This window comes from Cyprinodon variegatus, unplaced genomic scaffold (genome assembly GCF_000732505.1).
Source record: "Cyprinodon variegatus isolate N-32 unplaced genomic scaffold, C_variegatus-1.0 Scaffold514, whole genome shotgun sequence".
Taxonomy (NCBI): domain Eukaryota; kingdom Metazoa; phylum Chordata; class Actinopteri; order Cyprinodontiformes; family Cyprinodontidae; genus Cyprinodon; species Cyprinodon variegatus.
The window spans coordinates 103997-123412 of NW_015150967.1; the positions used below are offsets into that span (position 1 = coordinate 103997).

General features: G+C 38.1%; 1 protein-coding gene across 7 annotated transcripts in view; it reads left to right on the plus strand.

Annotated features, from left to right (window-relative positions):
• The first annotated feature begins 3397 nt into the window (after positions 1-3397).
• The window catches only part of fat1 (FAT atypical cadherin 1), a 97011-nt gene continuing 80992 nt past the window's right edge, over positions 3398-19416 (plus strand). For 6 of the 7 annotated variants that reach the window (XR_001481705.1, XM_015390804.1, XM_015390807.1 and 3 more), the window contains exons 1-2: positions 5230-5375; positions 7257-10546. Coding sequence is in view for 6 of the 7 variants with exons in the window: in XM_015390804.1 (XP_015246290.1) it covers positions 7285-10546 (3262 nt within the window). In the remaining variant the exon portion in view is untranslated. Of the gene's footprint in view, positions 3525-5229; positions 5376-7256; positions 10547-19416 lie in introns of those variants that run through there. The other variant, XM_015390805.1, reaches the window with a different exon arrangement.

Consider the following 19416-nt stretch of genomic DNA (forward strand, 5'->3'; position numbering starts at 1 on the left):
AACTGCAAACATGACATAATTCCAGTGAATAAGAGAAATATTATAATCAAAATTTGACATGTTAGGACGATGTTATTGTTTTTATAGAATGCTTTAAGCTTTCTGGATTTATCAACGCGGCTAGAGGTTTATTAACTGGCTTCCCAACTTAAGCGCTTACATCATTACCAAACCCTTGGTTAAAAAAAAAACTGCAAACCAATTGGCTCTAACTTAAGCCAAACCTTTACTCTGTTCTTTTGTTTTTATGTTTGTTTTTTTGTGTGTGTGTTTTTTTTCACCTACATTATCTGCCTGATATTCAAACTTCTTCTGAATAAAAAGTTCAAGAATGGAGGTTTCCTGTTTCGCTGTTGTTGTTGCTAATGTTTGGCTTTGTAGTGTTTCTTGTTTCAATAGCGAAATCAATAGTTTTTAATAATGTTTGAAACGTTTTAATGGAAAACAATATGCAGGGATGGCACCATCTGATAGTAAACTTGCCTAGAATGTGATGTGTTTAAAATGGTACCTGGGTAATAGAGCCACAGGAAACACAGTCTGGAGCATTATGATTATTTAGCTAATTATTTGGAGTCACAAGGAAAAACACACAAGTTACCTCTGTTTCTTTGAGTTTTTTTCTTCTTCTATTTCTTTTTTTAACAGCTGTTCAGCAAGATCTCTGCTTGTGTTGCTGGAAGCTATTTCTGTCAAGATGAAAAAGTGCTGGCTCTCCTGCAAAACCAATATTCTGATTCTGTGGCATTTGTTCGAGCAAAAACCCAAACCAGTGTTGCAGTAAGGATTGCCATGCCACATCAGGGAGAAAAACATCTAGTTACATTAGAAACTCTGGAATTGGGTAAGAGGCATTACTAAACTAGAAGTCCCACTAGATACTAGAAATCATTTCTTGTCATCTGGCAGCTTGGGCATCAAAAAGTGTGACATGTTCTACTTTCCTGTTTGATCTCCTAACATCTGAAGGAAGATGCCCTATTAATGTACCTCATACAAGAGTACTTATGAGATATATATATGAAATGATAAAGTAAATGTTACTCTTTGCTTCTTTGATTAGATTAAAACATACTGCATTTATTTTTGCCTGAATTGTAAACGTAAGTCATGTGAACACATTTCTTGAGCTAAATAAGGGATCTATTTGTGTTCTCCCTGCTACAATTCATCTGCAGTCGTTTACCTTTAACACCCTGACTGCATAGGTTTGTAAACGTGCTAGAATACATTCTTGGAAATATTCATTATAATTCCCTCTCTTGAGCTTGTGATTGCAGATCATCTAGAACTGGATTATATCCATTTTCAGGGCCTAGAGAAGTTCCTAATTATACCTCTATAGGGTGCAAAAGGCAGAAGGACCTGACCCAAGGTAACCAGAACTGCAAACACTTTGTTGAGATCAAAGTAGTGGAACCCGCTCAGGGCATCACCTGACCTGAATTCAATTAAAGCTTTAAAGGCAGATCAGAGAGCAGGCTATGAAAGAACATTTCAGTTTCAGATAGTGTGTAGAACAAAACTCAGATAAAGAAAAAGCAGAGAGTCGTTTAAAGAAGACAGCTGAATTATTACACACTTACTTTCTGACACACAAAAAAAGGCTTGTCTTTTTTTTCCTTCCCCTGTTACACAAATCTGCTTAGCAAGCCTATAGGTCTCTTCCGTTTACTCAGCCTGTGGGCATATGTGACTTTAATGAGCCAATGTCGAATGGACATTAGAATTCTCACACTCAAGCTCTGGCTCCAATTGCCCTCTGTGCTCTGGCATTTTTTGGCAGCCACTTCTCAGCATGGTGTCAAGTTTAGCTGTTGACCACATGTTCTGCGACCGGTCTGAAGAAGGTTAGTTGTTCACAGATCGCTATTTCATGTAGATGGTACTTTCATGAGGATTGCGAGCAGACTTCTATTAAAAGAGGAATTCATCAGTGATAAAACAACGATCCATTTTATTTATTACTGTTATTCAGAGTTTTGATTAATTTGGTAAATATCAACATCTAGACTAAATAAACAGATTGATTGTTTTGGGGTTTGATAAATACATTCAGATTGCTAATTTTAGTTTGCATACCTTCGTTCGTCTGTTGAGGAGAAAACTTTATCACTCTATTCTATTCAATACTACATGAGACCATTACATATTGGTCAAAAAGTATCCACATGAACAATGAAAATAGGTGGGGGGCATGCAGGTGAGGCAGTGGTTAGCACGCACGACCCATGTACGGAGGCTTGAGTCCTCGACGCGTCAAATCCGGGTTCGAACCTGACCTGTGGTCCTTTGCCGCATGTCTCTCCCCCTCTATACCCCCTTTCCTGTCAGCATACTGCCAGAAAAACAAGCCACTTGTGCTGTTAAAACAAAACAAAAAAAAAAATAAGATAAACATGATAAACATTCTGCTCACGTTACATTTATAGTTAACAGTGCAGATTGAGGTGTTTTTTTTCACCATGATCACAGACTGTTTAGGTGGAGTTTTTTATTTTTATTTTGGCTGGATGAATTCAGGGTTGAAGATAAGCAGTCTACAAAGCTCAATTAATCTAAAATGGTAGAGCAAACAAAAAACTTATGTGCGGTAATAGGATTAGACAGACATTTTAACATCCAAATAAGGTCTATAAGTAAGACACACTGCTGCTTCAAAGATATCCAGGACAAAAACACTGGTGCAAACCTATTTTCTGTAAGTGAGATCATTGTAACTGTTTTATATCTTCAGGTTTGTATTTATAAAATCTTGGTATGGTATGTTTTTATTACAAACAGGGACAACACACAACATTTCATTGACCTTTTAAATACAAAATAAAAAATAAAAGGATGCAGGTGCCTGGTTGCAGGTTGTTAATATGAAAATACCACAGCCATCTTTAAAAATTAAAACAGTGAACCAATATATGTTTTATATCACCCTAGTAACAGGCCTCATACTAAAAAGTAAGTTCAGGATCTTATCATATGATGTGTATGGTTTTAATATGGCAAAATGTAAAAATATATATATATATCAATGGCCATAAACATTTTTTCTTTATAAGAAACTGTAAGTAAAGGATGCTGAAGGCGTGTTCAGGCTACAGCAGAAAATTAAATGCATTTTATGAATTTATTAGGCGTGAATCTATCAGCATGAAATTATCAGATAAGTAGAACCAGAACAAAAATAGCCAACCAAATATCATTTCCACCATCAGCTGATGCTGGTGATCTTATCTCACAGGCAGCTGCTTTATTCTGAAAGGAAATCTACACCACATGTTCAGTATTCTTGTTTGCATCTGAGCGCTTTTACAAATCCCAGTATCGCCTGAAGGTAGCAGCAGTATGCCACCCTACCTGTGCCATTATGGAGCAGAAACGCGGAGCGAGCCGCAGCTTATGTTGCAAATCACTATACTGGTGAGCAGATCGGATGTGAACACTACAGAACTGTGGAGGAGTAGAGCTTCGTGCAGGAGGAAAGTCCGTTATGTGAAACAATAGGATTCTATCTGTAAACTTCAGAGGTGGGTAGTCCTAATATTTTCTCGATTATTTATTCGTAAGAGACTTTTTAAACTTTGACATCAGCGGTGTCTTTCAAATTGCATGTATTCATTTTTCCAAAATCACCATATAAACAGACACCGACATGATGCACACTTGTAGAAACATGCAAGCGCGCATATAGAGTAGCTAATAGACTTCATCAGCGGGTGTTGAAAGGCTGCGTTAAAGCGCACCAAGTGGATCTCTGCAGTCCGGATGAGAGCAAAGAAACGGCGCCATCGGTTCTACAGCAGCCTGAGGAAGGGGATCCAAGAGAGGGAGATCCAGAGCAAAAAGTCTCAGTGATTAAAAGAGTGTGATGGGATCACCAATTAGTGCATCTCCCTGCAGCTATTATTAGATGTATCCTTTTCACCCTGACCCGTGGACATAAAGGAAGAAACAAACATAAAAAGCAAAACATGAAACTGCTCCTAAATTTCAGACATTAATTTTTTTTTAAGTATTTTACATTTGGCATAATATGTGGTTTTATAGCCAATAGCATCAAGTTACACGGTGTGATGATAGATGTCTGGAGGTGACTGCATGATTTTGGCCTTTTATAAAAATAAATTTTTTTGAGCGATTAGTCTAAGAATCTGACAAGTATAAACATAGGCGTAGGCAGAAAATGTTTATAAGGGTGGCCAGGCAATAACTAATGTTCACTGAGGGCTGGCCAAATTAGACAGGCACTAGAACCTCACGGTCAGTCTGTTCCAACAGGAAAATTAACAAGCAAAACATCCTTATTTTCTAAATAAAGACACACTATATTTTCCCACAGCCTTTGCTAACAAATAGACAAATATATTCAAAAATCCGTGGTATAGTGGATAAAATTGTTTAAGGTTTGAATTTTGGGGTGAAGATCTGCTCTATTGTCATTACCTACTTTTATCAATAATCATTCTACATAAAGTTGATATTTAAAATACAAATATCTACATAAATTGATTATTTAATAAGTTTTTTATTGAAATAGTTATTTATCTAAGATTGCTCTGAAGACTCCTAGATGACCTTTCTCTTTATCCCATAAAACACAAAATATTTTCCTGCTTGAACTCTGTATTTATCATCTTTAATGTTAGTATATTTATGTGCATAATTAACCACCGTGTTTTTGTTGTCAGGTAATTGTTGATATATGAAAAATTAAAATGCCTTGAATATTCCACTTGAGAGTACTTCTGCTGCAACCGTCTGTATCAGAGAGAAATAAATGGTAGGGGTGGCCAATGATTGGCTAAGGGTGTCCATGGCCACCCCTGGCCCCCCATCTATCTCCGCCCCTGGCTGGAAGTAATATGAAATCAGTGGGGTTTGTTTTTTTTGTCCAGTCTCAGACTATTGCAATATTGTATCTTTTTAAAGTATTTAAGTGCGATATATATATAAATGCAACCTCCTGAAATCCACTAGACATTTATTAGTCAATGCATATAGGCTGCTGTTAATATATTGTGCATTTTTTTTAATAAGAGCAAGACAATCTAATAAGATAGGTTTAGAATATGAATCAATGATAGTAAGATCGAGCAGCTACAGCCGGGCGCACATGGTCCAGTGGAGCGATTTTCTTTTACTGCTGCCAGCCCAGTAAGTAGATCCGGACGTGCGCAACGCGGAGAGATATCTGTTGGCTGGATCCAGAGTGGAGGAGAGAAAGGAGCGCAGCGCAGCGTGGAAAAACAGAGCCTGCCCACTGGTGGCAGACAGAGTAACGGAGAGGGGAGAAGTCCACGTATTAACATGCGGAGAATTGGACTACACAAACTTCTTGCCAAACCTCCAAATCTTCGAAATTATTAATAATAAGAGAGGTACGTTTTTCTTCATTCCTACCGGTTTTTATTATCGAGCCGCTTTCGCATCTTTTTAAGGTGGGAAAAGTTGACGCTATTGTGCGCTATGCGCTGCAAAAGAAACCAACCGCTGCTGGGCTTTACAGAAGTTTGAACAGAACAAAACCAACTACTTCATTTTTGCCTTCTACATTACAAACACACACAGGTCACTTAGATGGATGTTTACTCTGTTTTGTTTTACGCTGTGGCTTTTTAAAAAGAAGCAAATCTGTGTCCAGCGCTGGCTGCCATCGCTTGAAGGAGTGAATGTTGGAGTTGGGGGATGGGGTTTGAAATGAAAGACTTTCCACGCACCTAACTTATCTTAAACTGTTGACTTTTATTAATATATATGTAAAAAAAAAAAAAGGACAGATAGAGTTTGTGCAGAAGCGCATTTAGCAAATATTTCATATTGTATACAATATATGTAAAGAAGTAATAGAAAGTTTAATTTGAATTCAATGCGCTCCCTTAAGATGGTTCTTTTCATACCTGCAGGCAATAGTTCCAGATTTAAGGTGGAATTGCGTCCGTACCTCGTCACTAATTAACCCTGCATAAAGCCTGAATAACTAAACTATATGAGGGTCACTTGTGACTCGCCAAAAATCCATATAATGTATTTTTTATGGGAAGCACCCCAGCGCAGATATAGCGCTTTTATTTGTCTTTGTATGGACTCCTGAGAACCAAGAGGGAAGCAGCAGGAACAGTTTCCCAGCCACATCGGCGCTGCTTTTTAACCCATTCAGTCTGGAAAGGGCACATCTGTGTTTGTTTTCTTTATCAGTTTCCTCCTCTACATTTATTATTTAGTTTTAAAGCTACACTGATTTTTTTTGGTTGTTGTTTTGTTAAATCAGTCAGTCACTTTTGTAGAGCTACTGATTTTCAGAACATTGCAGTTTGCTCTGTTTTTTTGTTGTGGTGTCATAAATGATAAAAAAAAAAAATACTTTCAAAAATAAAATAAGAAATTATGCACACGTGATTCTGGTTATGCACCTTGAAATTAATATATTTTTAAAAATAAATGTCATTATTTCAATGCATTTTTGTGCATTATAAGAATTTAGATTGCATTTAATAAAAATAATGCTTCAGAAAGGAATGTTAACACATTTGATCCCATCATATTTCCCTTGTTATGGTTAGTTGAGGCTTTGCCTTTCACCATAACATCCATCAAACCGAAACCTTTACAAAAACAGCTCACCCCCCTAATGTATGTGAATGCCAGCTAATCAAATCTGAATATTATACCTCTTATGATATTATGAACCCTTATATTAGCGGAGCAGAGCATTTTTTTTCTCCATTGTTTTGTTTTTAAAAAAAGTGCTTTGCAAAATCCTGCTGCGGAAATCCGTTCCTCCCTGTCTAACCCCTTTTCACAGTCAGTTTAAATCTTATCAATGCAAAAACATAGACTATTCATCTGTATCTTTAAAAGTCAATAATGATTATAGGTCTCTTGATTTTTGTGTGATGTGTTTAAATTAAAGATTTAAAAAGCAGTTGAATTAAAACATTTGACCAAATTTAGTTTTCTATTGGTAAGGACCTATACATGCTGGAGTTAAATTCAGCCATTCAGAAGTGTGCATGGTTGCTGTCTTGGCAATGGGCTCATAACAGGCATGCTGCCAGCTCAGATCTGTCAACCCATTGGCTGCTCTGCTTCATCCTATTTCCACATGGAACCCATCAAGCCACTAACCAGCCTGGCCCACATTTGTTAAGTCATTTAAGGCAGTGTGGTTCCTGGCAATTGTTTTCTTTCATTGTAACCCCAGCTGATGTCTTCTGTCAGTTAATGTTTACACATTTTCTTCTGTCCTTGTTCTGTTCCAGGTGGCTCTGTGAAGATCACTGTACCATAATGGGAAAGCCCTCAGTGACACTGCTTGTACTGCTCATGCAGCTCTTCTCCGGCTGTACAGGAAGTCAAAGGTTTGCAAGGGCTGCCTCTATCCAGTTCACCCACTCTGTCTACAATGCCACAATATATGAGAACTCTGCTGCTAAGACCTACTTGGAAAGTCACACCAAGATGGGGGTCTACGTTGCAGAGCCAAATTGGGAGATTCGGTACAAAATCATCTCTGGGGATAATGAGAACTTGTTCAAAGCTGAGGATTACTTGTTGGGAGATTTCAGTTTTTTACGAATAAGGACCAAAGGAGGCAGCACTGCCATTCTCAACCGGGAGGTTAAAGATCACTATATACTTACTGTCAAAGCTACGGAGCGGAGCACAAATTTGGAGTGTCGTACGAGAGTTAGGGTTCAGGTACTAGACACCAATGATCTAAGGCCGCTCTTCTCACCAACCTCCTACAGCATCTCCCTTCTAGAGAACACAGCCATCCGCACAAGCGTGGTGAAGGTCACAGCAACTGATGCAGATATCGGTACCAATGGAGAATACTACTACAGCTTCAGAGAATGGACAGACATGTTTGCTGTTCATCCAACGAGCGGGGTGGTGATACTAACTGGCAAACTGGACTACTCAGAGACAAAGCTGTACGAGCTGGAGATTCTGGCTGTAGACAGGGGCATGAAGCTGTATGGCAGTAGTGGCTTCAGCAGCATGGCCAAACTGACTGTGCACGTGGAACAGGCCAATGAGCATGCACCTGTAATCACTGCAGTGACCTTGTCCCCCTCAGATACAGATAAGGACCCCACATATGCCATTGTGACAGTGGAGGACAAAGACCAGGGACCAAATGGAGAGATCTCGTCACTTAGCGTCGTTGCTGGTGACCCGCTGCAGCAGTTTAAAGCTGTGAGAAGCAGCCCTGGGAGCAAAGAGTATAAAATAAAAGCTGTGAAGGATGTGGACTGGGACAGCCAGCCGTTCGGATACAACCTCACCTTACAGGCAAAGGACAAAGGCACCCCACCTCAATTTTCATCTGCTAAAATTGTACATGTCACCTCTGCGGAGTTCCGAAAGGGCCCTCCGGTATTTGAAAAGGCTATCTACAAAGTCAATCTCAGTGAATTTGCCCCTCTCCACACACCTGTGACTATGGTGACGGCTGTGCCGAGGTATCCCCATCAGAAGTATGCCTTTAAACACAGTTCCGACAAGAATAGATTCAGCATCAATGCAGATACTGGCTTAATAAGCACCGCTGGACCAATCAATGCTGATATTTCCTCCCGATATGAGCTTGAGGTGGTCACAACTGACAAAAAAGCAGCCACAAAAGTGATTGTTGATGTAATTGATGTGAATAACAATGCACCCGAGTTCCAGCAGACGTCCTACAAGGCCAGTGTTGATGAGAATGTACCTACTGGGACCAGTGTGTTAACAGTGAGAGCCATTGATCTGGACAAAGGGGAGAATGGCTATGTGACTTACAGCATTACCAACCTGAGTCCCCAGCCGTTTGTCATCGACTACTTTTCTGGTGTCATCAGCACTTCAGAGGTTCTAGATTATGAGCTCATGCCAAGGATTTACAATCTGAAAGTCAGGGCATCTGACTGGGGATCCCCTTTCCGTAGAGAGGTGGAGGCATCAGTTACTTTAACTTTAAATAACCTGAACGACAATAAGCCTTTGTTTGAAAACATAGACTGTGAGATCACCGTGCCAAGAGATCATGGGGTGGGAGAGCAGATTACAACAGCTTCTGCCATAGATGCTGATGAACTGCAACTCGTACAGTACTACATTAAATCTGGGAATGATCTTGATCTGTTCGAAATGAATCCAAACTCAGGCCTTCTGTCGCTGAAACAGACGCTGACTGAGGGGGAGGCAGCTAAAGTGTCATTTCATAGTTTACAGGTTGTAGCAACAGATGGTGAACATGAGACTCAGCCAATGAGCATGAACATTACTGTCATTACAGCACGTAAGCCTGTCCAGGTGAAATGTGTGGAAACGGGTGTCGCCACCATGCTAGCTGAGAAACTGCTTAAAGGAAGCAAAATCCACAGCCAAACTGAGCCAGAAGATAACTTTGTGGACATTTACTCCATCAATCGGTATTCCCCTCTGTTTGATGACTCTTTCCCAAGTGTTGTTGAAGTAAAAGAGGACCTCCCTGTTGGGGCTCGGATTGTTCATTTAGCTGCTGCAGATCCAGACAGTGGCTTTAATGGGAAATTAGTGTACGTCATTTCAGGAGGAGACACAGAAAGCCGCTTTATTATTGACATGGAAACAGGTTGGCTTCTGGTTTACTCTCCGCTTGACCGTGAAACAACAGACCATTACACACTTAACATTACGGTTTACGATCTCGGGATCCCACAGAAATCCTCTTCACGCTTGTTGGATGTGAAAATCCTGGACGCCAATGATAACAGCCCTCAGTTTTTGCAGGATTCCTACTCAGTTGAAATAAGCGAGAGTACATTGGTTGGGACAGAAATTATCCAGGTAGACTCAACAGACAAGGATCACGGGGATAATGGAATGGTCAAGTACTCCATTTTAGCAGGCACCGATCATTTTGCTATTAATGAACTAACCGGAGTAGTTACTGTGACAAAGCCGTTGGATCGGGAGCGCTATCCGTTCTATGTTTTGAAAATTGCAGCACAAGATCAGGCAGTGAGCGAACCTCAGTTAGTGTCAACAGTACCTCTAAAAATCACCCTGGAAGATGTGAATGATAATCCCCCTAAGTTTGTTCCCCCTAACTACCGTGTGAAAGTGAGGGAGGACCTTCCTATTGGTACTGTCATCATGTGGCTGGAAGCTCATGACCCCGACATTGGCCCTTCCAGTCAAGTACGTTACAGCCTTACTGATGATGGAGATGGACATTTTGAAGTTGACAAACTCAGTGGAGCTCTTCGGATTGTTCAGAATTTGGACTATGAGACCAAACAGGTGTTTAATCTGACAGCCAAGGCTAAAGACAAAGGGAAGCCGATATCCTTGTCTTCAAGCTGCTTCATTGAGGTAGAGGTGGTGGATGTGAATGAGAACCTCTACAGGCCTTTCTTTCGGTCATTTGTGGAAAAAGGATTTATAAAAGAGGACGCCCTTATTGGGACTTCTGTGATGACAGTTTCAGCCGAAGATGAGGACTTGGGACAAGATGGAGAGATTCGGTACTCCATAAGGGATGGTTCAGGCTTAGGAATCTTCTCCATTGATGAAGAAACAGGTGAGTTTCTGCATTATATAAATATATAAATTGCTTATATTAGCTTTAAATAGGATGCAATTTCTAAGATTTTTTACTAGCTTATATAAGTTTCAGGTACAACCTCTTTCTTTGAGGTTGGACCTGACACTTCTGATTGGAACTGGGATATCTGTTTATTTGTGTGTGTTTTTAACCTCAGCACAAGGGGAAAAAAATGACACAATAATGTTAAGGTGTCCTCCATAACTAACTATTCCATTTATGCTGCCTGGTATTTGACTTTAACTTATGTACAAAGAAGGGTATCAAGTTGTTTGGTGTTGGTTGGTGCTTCTAAGGAGGAGCTACTTTTGGTTTTGTTGAGTTTCATAAATGGACTAAAAACAAACAGATTTTTCTGTATTTCACATAATTATATTTAGAGCCCATTAGAAAAATATACCCTTCATTCTCATGGAGAATGAAGAAGTTTTTATGGTTCGCTCCTACATGTTTTTCTTTTGTGAAACTATGGATATTCTTATAGGCTAGATTATTATTTCAGTAATGGTACCTTTATGTGAAGTAGCTGATGGCAGTAACAGATGAAGCAGCTGTTTCTCAGACCTTCGTGGAAATTCCTGAGCAGTCACCTTGGTAGTAAAATGATTGTAAGTGATTTCACATCCTTTTTTCTCTAACCAATTTGCTTTTCAAGATCATTCTAATTTAAGTGTTTTCCATTCTGTTGTGACCATGAAAAGTTACTCTTACAAAACTCCCTTTTTATTAGTGCTGATTGCTATGTTTTTTTTTTTAGTTGTTTGTCATTTACTTATTTCACAGATTAGGTGTTAATATATACTTAGCTTTCCTTAATAATTTCAATAGCTCAAATAGCTCTAGTTATTTTCCCTGGAGTTAGAGATGCTGGACCACTTTAGCAGCCCCCAATTTATTTTTTTTAATGGTATTTCACTTTTTGGTATCTGAACTGGACTTTCTATTTTTGATTAAAGTTGCCTTTCTGCTGCACATATTTCAGATTTAAATGAGTTATTAAAAATGTATGAATAATATATAGTCTGTGGAATTGTAGGCATAGTGGTTCATTTCTCCTTAAGGAAGTCATTAAAAAGTGACCCATTCATTTGCTCCTTAACCTGTTTTAGGAGATGGTTTATAACCTCAACTCAAATGTGATCACATGTGAAAAATTCAACTGGTTGAAAAGAAATCTTCAGGGAATCTTAGTGAGAAAGCTTGCCTCGGAAAATCAGCAGAAGTTATGTACTCGGGTCGTTTGTCAGCTGTGAAGTGTTGTGATTGCTCTGAGATATCTGATATGAAATAAGATCTCGCTTTATGAAGATAGATGCTGGGATACATGAACCTTGGATTAGATATTTGCTGTTTTTTGTGTAGAAAAAGATTCCTGTGATTGATTACATTATATTTTTCTGAGGAATAAAAAAAATCGGATTACAGAGTAAGAGGAGTATTAATGTAACCTTGGATGCTCTCACTTTTTTTATACCTGAGTCCATTTATAAAAGCTGGTACACACCATTTTAGTCCAACTCTACAAGCTCAGATGTGAATTTTTTTTGTAACACTGGCTGCATAGAGGCCTCCACTACACTTAGGAAGACCACTTGTCCTTCATTTGTGCGGGACTGTGCTGCATTTATCACTTTCTCCTAATGTCCTACAAATTGAAACAACTCTATTTGCTATTAACAATGTGTTTCCGGACAACCCTATATGGAGACAAGCCTGGCTGGTTTATTTTGTATTTCCCTTTGATTTGCCAGCTGTGTTAGATGATCTTAAGAGCTGTATAACAAGAAGATAATTGAAAAGCATTGACAAAGCTTTCTTTTAGCTTTCCTAGTGTTGGCTGGTTTATTTTCAATATAAGGACTGAGGTCAACAAGAAACTGCATTTGAGAGCAGTGACTGTTAAGGTGCGTTCAGACTGAATGCAAATTATGCGGCTGGAGTGAACGATTTTCATAATATGCCAAATGTAGAGAGCGGCTCTGGAGATCTGCGAAGTAGAGCGAGTTGAACGTTGCTATTCTAGAGAGGAGAATGAATTGTTTTTGGTGAATTCAGCAGGGCAAGAGCGGCAACGCTTCTGCAAATTACGCAAAAAGAAAAATTCACAGGAGTTGAAAAGTATGAAATTTTGTTTACATTTGCATTGCGAAAACCAATCAGGTACGAGATGAGGCTGAGACCTATGGTTAACGAGCCCAGCAGAGACAACCTTGTGTTAGTCAAAATGGAAGATAGAAATAAATATTGAAGAAAAAAAAAAGAAAGCCACCTAAGGGACAGTTAGTTGTTCTCCCTTAGCTCCAGCATGGACACCAGCTAATCTCCACCTTCTCTGCCTGTTTGGCTTCTCTGATCTCCCGCTGTGGTTCATTAGTTCTAGAGGTAAGGGACAGCTGCCCACCTCCTCCCGGTTTGCGTTCGCTGTTAATGCACAAATAGAATGGGCAAGACAGTTTTTGATTTCTCTAGATAAATAAAATAAATTAACATTTCTGCTTTTAAAGAGGCATGCTAAAAACCCCGACCGGTACAGAGCGTGGACCAGGACAAAAATAGCACAGTTCTTCTATTGCTCACAGTCCGATTCCACAAAGCAAAACCTTTCACGATAAACTCCAATCCAAAAGTGAGCAACAACGTCTCACATTTTCAATTAAATAAGTAAAATTACACTTTTATGTATGTTTAAAAAAAAATGTCAGTAAAGATCCTCAAAAAAATTGTTTAATTACTGTAACAAAGTAAATACATCTCCTATTTCTTTTAAAACTACCCAACTACTAAATACTTAACTTTGTGGGTGGGTTCAAAAGTTTCCAAAAATTAACTTTTGTCATTTTGCGTTCCAATAATGTTGAATAAAATGTACTTTATGAGAATTAGGGTTACATCTTCATAGCAAACTAATACAACTTGCATCTTATCTTAAAGAACAGACCAGTTTATGTCGATTTAAGCTTTTAAATTTTCTTTATAGGGCTGTAACATACCTTAACTCAGCTTTGGAAACTTTTCTTAATACAAGCAGTTAAAGGTGCTGTAGGAGATTTTGGAAAAAATGGTTCCAGCAAGCTATATTTTTGACCATACACAACCATGCCTCTACCTTCAGACCACCCCTCGAAACCACTTCTTCAAAGCACATGAACGCGCATGTTGTCTGCAGCGCATCGCTGATCTCAGAGCTGGCAGGGAGACAGGCAGCACAGATCATGCAGAGCGCTATGACCACTCCTCTGAAACAGTTTATTAAGGCCTAAATTTATTTAAAATACAGAAATCTGCCAGCAAAACATGTTCGGTTTTATTATCCTAGTGCCTGCAGTTTGGATTACATACACGAAAAACGCCTTCAAGCCTCCGTGGCAAATCGCGAGGAGGTGACCGGGCCATAGGCTGCTGTTGAATGGGATTCCTAGTGACAGAGCACCGCCGGTGTACAGGGGTCTGAGACAGTGGCTCCGACAGTGAAATAATATTTTAAGGCAGGATAATAATCTGGATGAACTGTCTGCAATGATTACATTTTCAGGTGGACTTTCTCACTTAAAAACATATTAAAACTACTTTATTCCCACTGATCACAGCAAATATTTGCTGTTCTTGCTGCTTTAGGTGTGAACGTAGCATAACAGTGGCTACATGGCGGCTTGCACAAGCATTGGGGGTCGATTTGTTCATGTGTCCTGGTACGCTCACATGGGAAAGGGACAAGCAGATGACCTGACTGACGTGTCAGGAACCAATCATGTAGAATGGCCGTCTTTTGTGATTGGTTGAGAATATTTATTGATTTTTCAGTGTAGCAGGGACCATTTATTTTACTTTTACTTCCAGACCTTCTATTTAACTGCTTGCTAAGTGGCTGTGGGGAGATCTTTAAGCCACATGGTAAAAAAGGCATCAGAAAAGATCTCCTACTGCACCTTTAATCGTAATAAATATTCAAACCAAAAGAACAAAATGTGGCTTTGTATTTAAAAAAGCATAGGTTTTAAATAAAAAGGAGATTAAAGGGATTAAAAGATTTCCCTATTAAATCATCAAAGAATATGTCCCTGAGCTTTATCTGGTTCCAACTAAACTCCAAACTGTTTCAGCAAACATTCAGTTTACAGAGGCTTTTACTGTAGTGTTTAAGTTTTATGATATTTAATTAGTAAGAAAGAAATCAAGATTTTTCAGCTTTTGCTCTCAAAGTAAATCAAAGCCAATTCTTATAGTCAGGGCTAATGAGTAGTTCTAGAAATACGTTATAACAACTGAACAGTAACCAGAATTCCTCAGTTTACACAAAAAAAACGAATCTTTAAGACAGTTACAATTTGAATTGATCCAAAAAGACTCAAATGGCCTCAAAATCATAGACTGGTACATCTCTAATAAATACATTACCAAAGAGTAATTAAAATTCTAAAAGTATCTGACTTGTCTTTTATTAGATAAGTGTAAAGGTCCTTCTAATTGAGGTTATCAGCTAATAAAATAAGCTTATTGGCTTTGTCTGGCTTAACTAGCGAGCATTAAGGAGTGATTGTGCTTCCTGCTGTGCAGGTTTTTCGTACCGGTACATCATGAAAAACCTTTCTTCTTGAAAGGAGTAAACAGAAATGGTTTGACAGGTTTAAATTAAGCAAAGAAGGTGTTGCTCTGTTCTGTGTTAAGCTATTCACAATAATTTGCACAGGTATCCTACAGAACAAAGCAAAACATTTTTTTGTAAATTGCATTTTGGTGCTAGTTAAAGGTATATTGGAGGATGTTCTTTTTCCAGGGGGATCATCTAAATAAGTTGTCCTCCTAATCGTCAATTATTGTGGTGATATGTTTACGTAAGGCCGTCCTAAGCGCTCGTCCCCATTTTCACTTACCGGTGGTGAGACATAGTGGAAAAATAGCAGATCTTCTTTTGCAAAGTAAGGTTGTATGAGCGATTCAAACAGCAACTTTTAAAAAGAGCGTGCATGAGGAGAAATGGGCTCATGCACGCTCTCACATGCATTTAATAGGCATTGGCTCTTGGGAGCGGATACAGAGTTGTGCATGTGCATTTTTATGTGGAGAGGGTGAGTCTTTTCACAATATCGCAAAAATCCTCCACTATACCTTTAAGCTATTTTTTTTTTTACAATAATGTCAAACAATTTTCATTTACTTTTTTGGTTACAGCCGAATTAAAACAGAATGAAAATATGCCCTTTAAATCCTCAAACTGTATAACACGAAAATGACCAAGTTGATAATCTGTCTATTTTGGAAGCAACAAAATAATATTTTAACTATTGGGTTTCATGAAACCAGCCTCCCTCAAATAAACATTTGAAACTTTACGGGCTGGGATATTACAGACTGCATAAAAAACAAACATACATTATGTCTGTTTAGCCCCATGCTTTATGTCTCCTGGAAATGCTGTTTGACATAATATAAAGACATCAAAGGAACTGAAGCATAATAGCAATTTTCCACCGCTGCACATTAGAGTGTGCTATGAAAATCTAACTGTCCACATCCAAAAAAATATCTGTACTGTAATGAAGATTTAGTTGTACTGAGGCCAAAATTAGTATTTTCATTTTTTCTTTGACACAGTCAGTCTACTTATTTTTTTAATTCTAAACAGTTTTTGAAGTCATAAGTACAGATCTTACATTATTTATTTTTTTTATTTCTACTTGATTCTGCTTCAAATAAGTGCAGACACTTTGGTTCTCTCAGGAGCCACATGGCTACCACCGGCGACCACATCTTGCATCAAATCTGCAGCAAGGCACAACTTCTGAGAAGCAGGTTTTTATCATCTACTTAATTTTAGAGGCCTTTATTAAGTGATTATCAAGAGGTGCAATAGAAGGCTTCTCTCGGGCTGGGTCCTGTTATTATGGTTTATATCTTAGGTCACTAGACAACTAAGAGCAGCCGAGGTGGCGATGCCCCTCCCATGACTTAACTAGATGAAGGGTGAGGTTTGTTAAAGGAGCCATATGTGTTTGGAATATAATGCTTCTAAAAGGAAAATATGAGCATGTGTTACACACCCTGTTTTTTATGTATACATTTACACACACATAAATCCCAGGCGCTGCAGCTGCATGTTGTGAATTTGAACCAAAGTAGTTTAAAGTTAAAAAAAATCAAAAAGTGGTGTGAGAAAATCTACCAAAAACTTACTAAACCCGCAATTAAATGTATGTTTCTGGACATGTGAAGAGGTAAAACACAACGCTGCACATAGCAGTTTTTACTTTTACTTGGATGTATGTTTCCGCTGATAGCTGCACAAACATTGTTTGCAACCCCATAGAATAAGGAATCAAACCAGCAATGATATCATTGATTGATCTGTTTCAGAAACAGTGACCTAAATAAAATGGTAATTGCAGTTGTCTTCAGAACATTTTGTCCTAACTTTCACCAGAAAACCCTCCATGATGTCACCATCCTTTGCTGGTTTCTTGCTGTCAGTTTGCAAGGGGTGCCCCTAGCAACTGTTTGTCCAGACATTCTCTCTGTTATTAAAAGCTCTGGGATTACTGGATCATTGCCATTTTAATTTAAACACAGTTTTATCTTGGCCTCTTCCTGTGTTGTACACCAGGTTTACCTTCCAGGGCTTTTATTGGTAGGTTTGCTTTAATTAATTTTTAAACAGATAAGCGTTTAAACCCATTAGTTCACATCCAATTGTTTTAACAACAAAAACAGTCACTTTTCTTAATTCATTAATCGACTGTTTTAACTAGAAGGCAATCTTCATGACTTTTTAATGCTCAAAGATGCACAGGCAGGTCTCAGGTTGAAATATACGGATCCCTTATTTTCTTTTAAGACTTGCCTGCCCTTTCCCTACTTTAAATATTTCTTTAAAAATATATGTTACTATAAAAATGTTCTTCAGCTAATTTCATTGAGGTTAGAATTTGAAATCCAGCTAAAAGCTAGGTGTCTACTATTTTTATTAGTGTTGAGCCGATGCCATTTTTTGGGCCTGATACGATACCCAATACCCGGCTGTGCAGTATTGGCCGATACCAATGCCATCTGTTTGAAATTGTTGTGTTTGTGTGTATATGAAGAACTGCATACTACTTGGATCTGAAATAATTGCCATCACAGCTTTGTCGCGCTGTTGCCTGCCTTTGTGAAGCAGGAAAAAGACTAATACAAAGTGAATCCATTAGAACTTTTTATTGCCTACCAGGAGTGGGTGACAATAGTTGAATAATCTTATAGCTCTCAAAATGGTATCGGTGCTCTATTTGTTGGTACTCACCGATACCGATGCCACCATTTTAGTGCTGGATTGGGGCCCCATCCGATACTGGTATCGGCATAGGTGCAACACTAATTTTTATCCCTATTTGCATGCTAAAGCATCTGTTGATGCATTTGTGGACTAAAAATGCATTTTTTTTTTATTTGTTTCAATTTCATTAATTTGTCTTTAGTTAAGAAAAGTCCTGAAATTGTTAATTTTTGTTTACAAGGATTTCCTTGGCAAGCCCAATGTCCAAGGTGCAAAAAAGCCATTTCTTTTATAAAGGGCAACAATATAAACTAAACTTCATCCCTATTAACATAGTAAGAATGAATTAAGTGTAAGATGATTAGTGCTTTTGCAGAAGAGCAATTGTTTTTTTTAGATTTTATCTGATTTATTTTATGGAAAACATCAAACTTCTTATTATTGGTTGATCAATATGATGTCTCTAGATTGGAGATGTCCCTGGGTATTTAATTAATTAAATTAATTAAATTTATATATATATATATTTATCTATGTGTGTGTGTGTGTATGTGTAAAATATATGTATACGATTAAGCTTTAATGGATGGTGATGATTTTTTTTAGGAATTTAGTATAGTTTACTAGTAAAGGAAGTTCTTTTTTGCAAAAACTGCTATATAGCTTATACATAAGTACAATAACTAAGCATAATTTCAATTTTAGACCTCTGAAACTCACTGTGTTTAGCTGATTGTTTTAATTCAGTATAGTTTTGCCTATGTGCAGTATTTTCAGTCACATCAGACAATTTCAATCAGGTATGAGCAGCATTTTACCACCAAAGGTTTAGAGTTTAAAGGTGAACATGGTTTAATGGAGTGATGAAGTGTTTTCAAATGTGCTCTTCTTTTGTCTCTTTTTAAAAATACCTTAGCTTTTTTAAACCCATTTGGTCAGACCTCATGTGAAAGCAACCAATTTGCTGTCTGAAGGGCCAACGTCGGCAATTGAGCTACTAATCTTGGGGTTGACAGATGAGTGCTGTAGCTGCAGAGCTAAATTTAAGGATTTTGCTGCAGAGTCAACCGTAATGCTTGCAGAAATCACAGCACAGGCACAATGTTGCAAACTGAGCTGAAAAAGTTGAAAACCCCTAACTCTTTCTATCCGTAACCTCTGTCTTATATTTTTTTTTTTACATGTTGTCTACATTTTCTCTAAAAACACACTTATTATTGTATTTTTATAGTATAGTATATTATATAATAAAAAAAAAAAGCTAAAGTAGAATCTGGGTGAAGATAAGACCAAGTTCTCCTTACTCCTGCACCCATAGCTTTGCATTCCCCATAAACCATTGCTTAGCTAACTGTCTGTGGAAAGCCACTGGAGCGCTGCATACTATATGTAGGTCAGTAATAATCTTGTGAAAGCTGTTTTTTTCATGTAATTCCTCTAAAACATGTGTACCTTTCAAAAGTACGATGCAAATATCTGTAAAGTTAATTTGAAAATATTTAGAAAAATGAAAAGAAAATGAAATCTTTCTATACGGCTCAATTAGGCTGAGGCCAGTTTGATACATTTATTCTAGTAGTTTCTAAAACTTAACATGTAG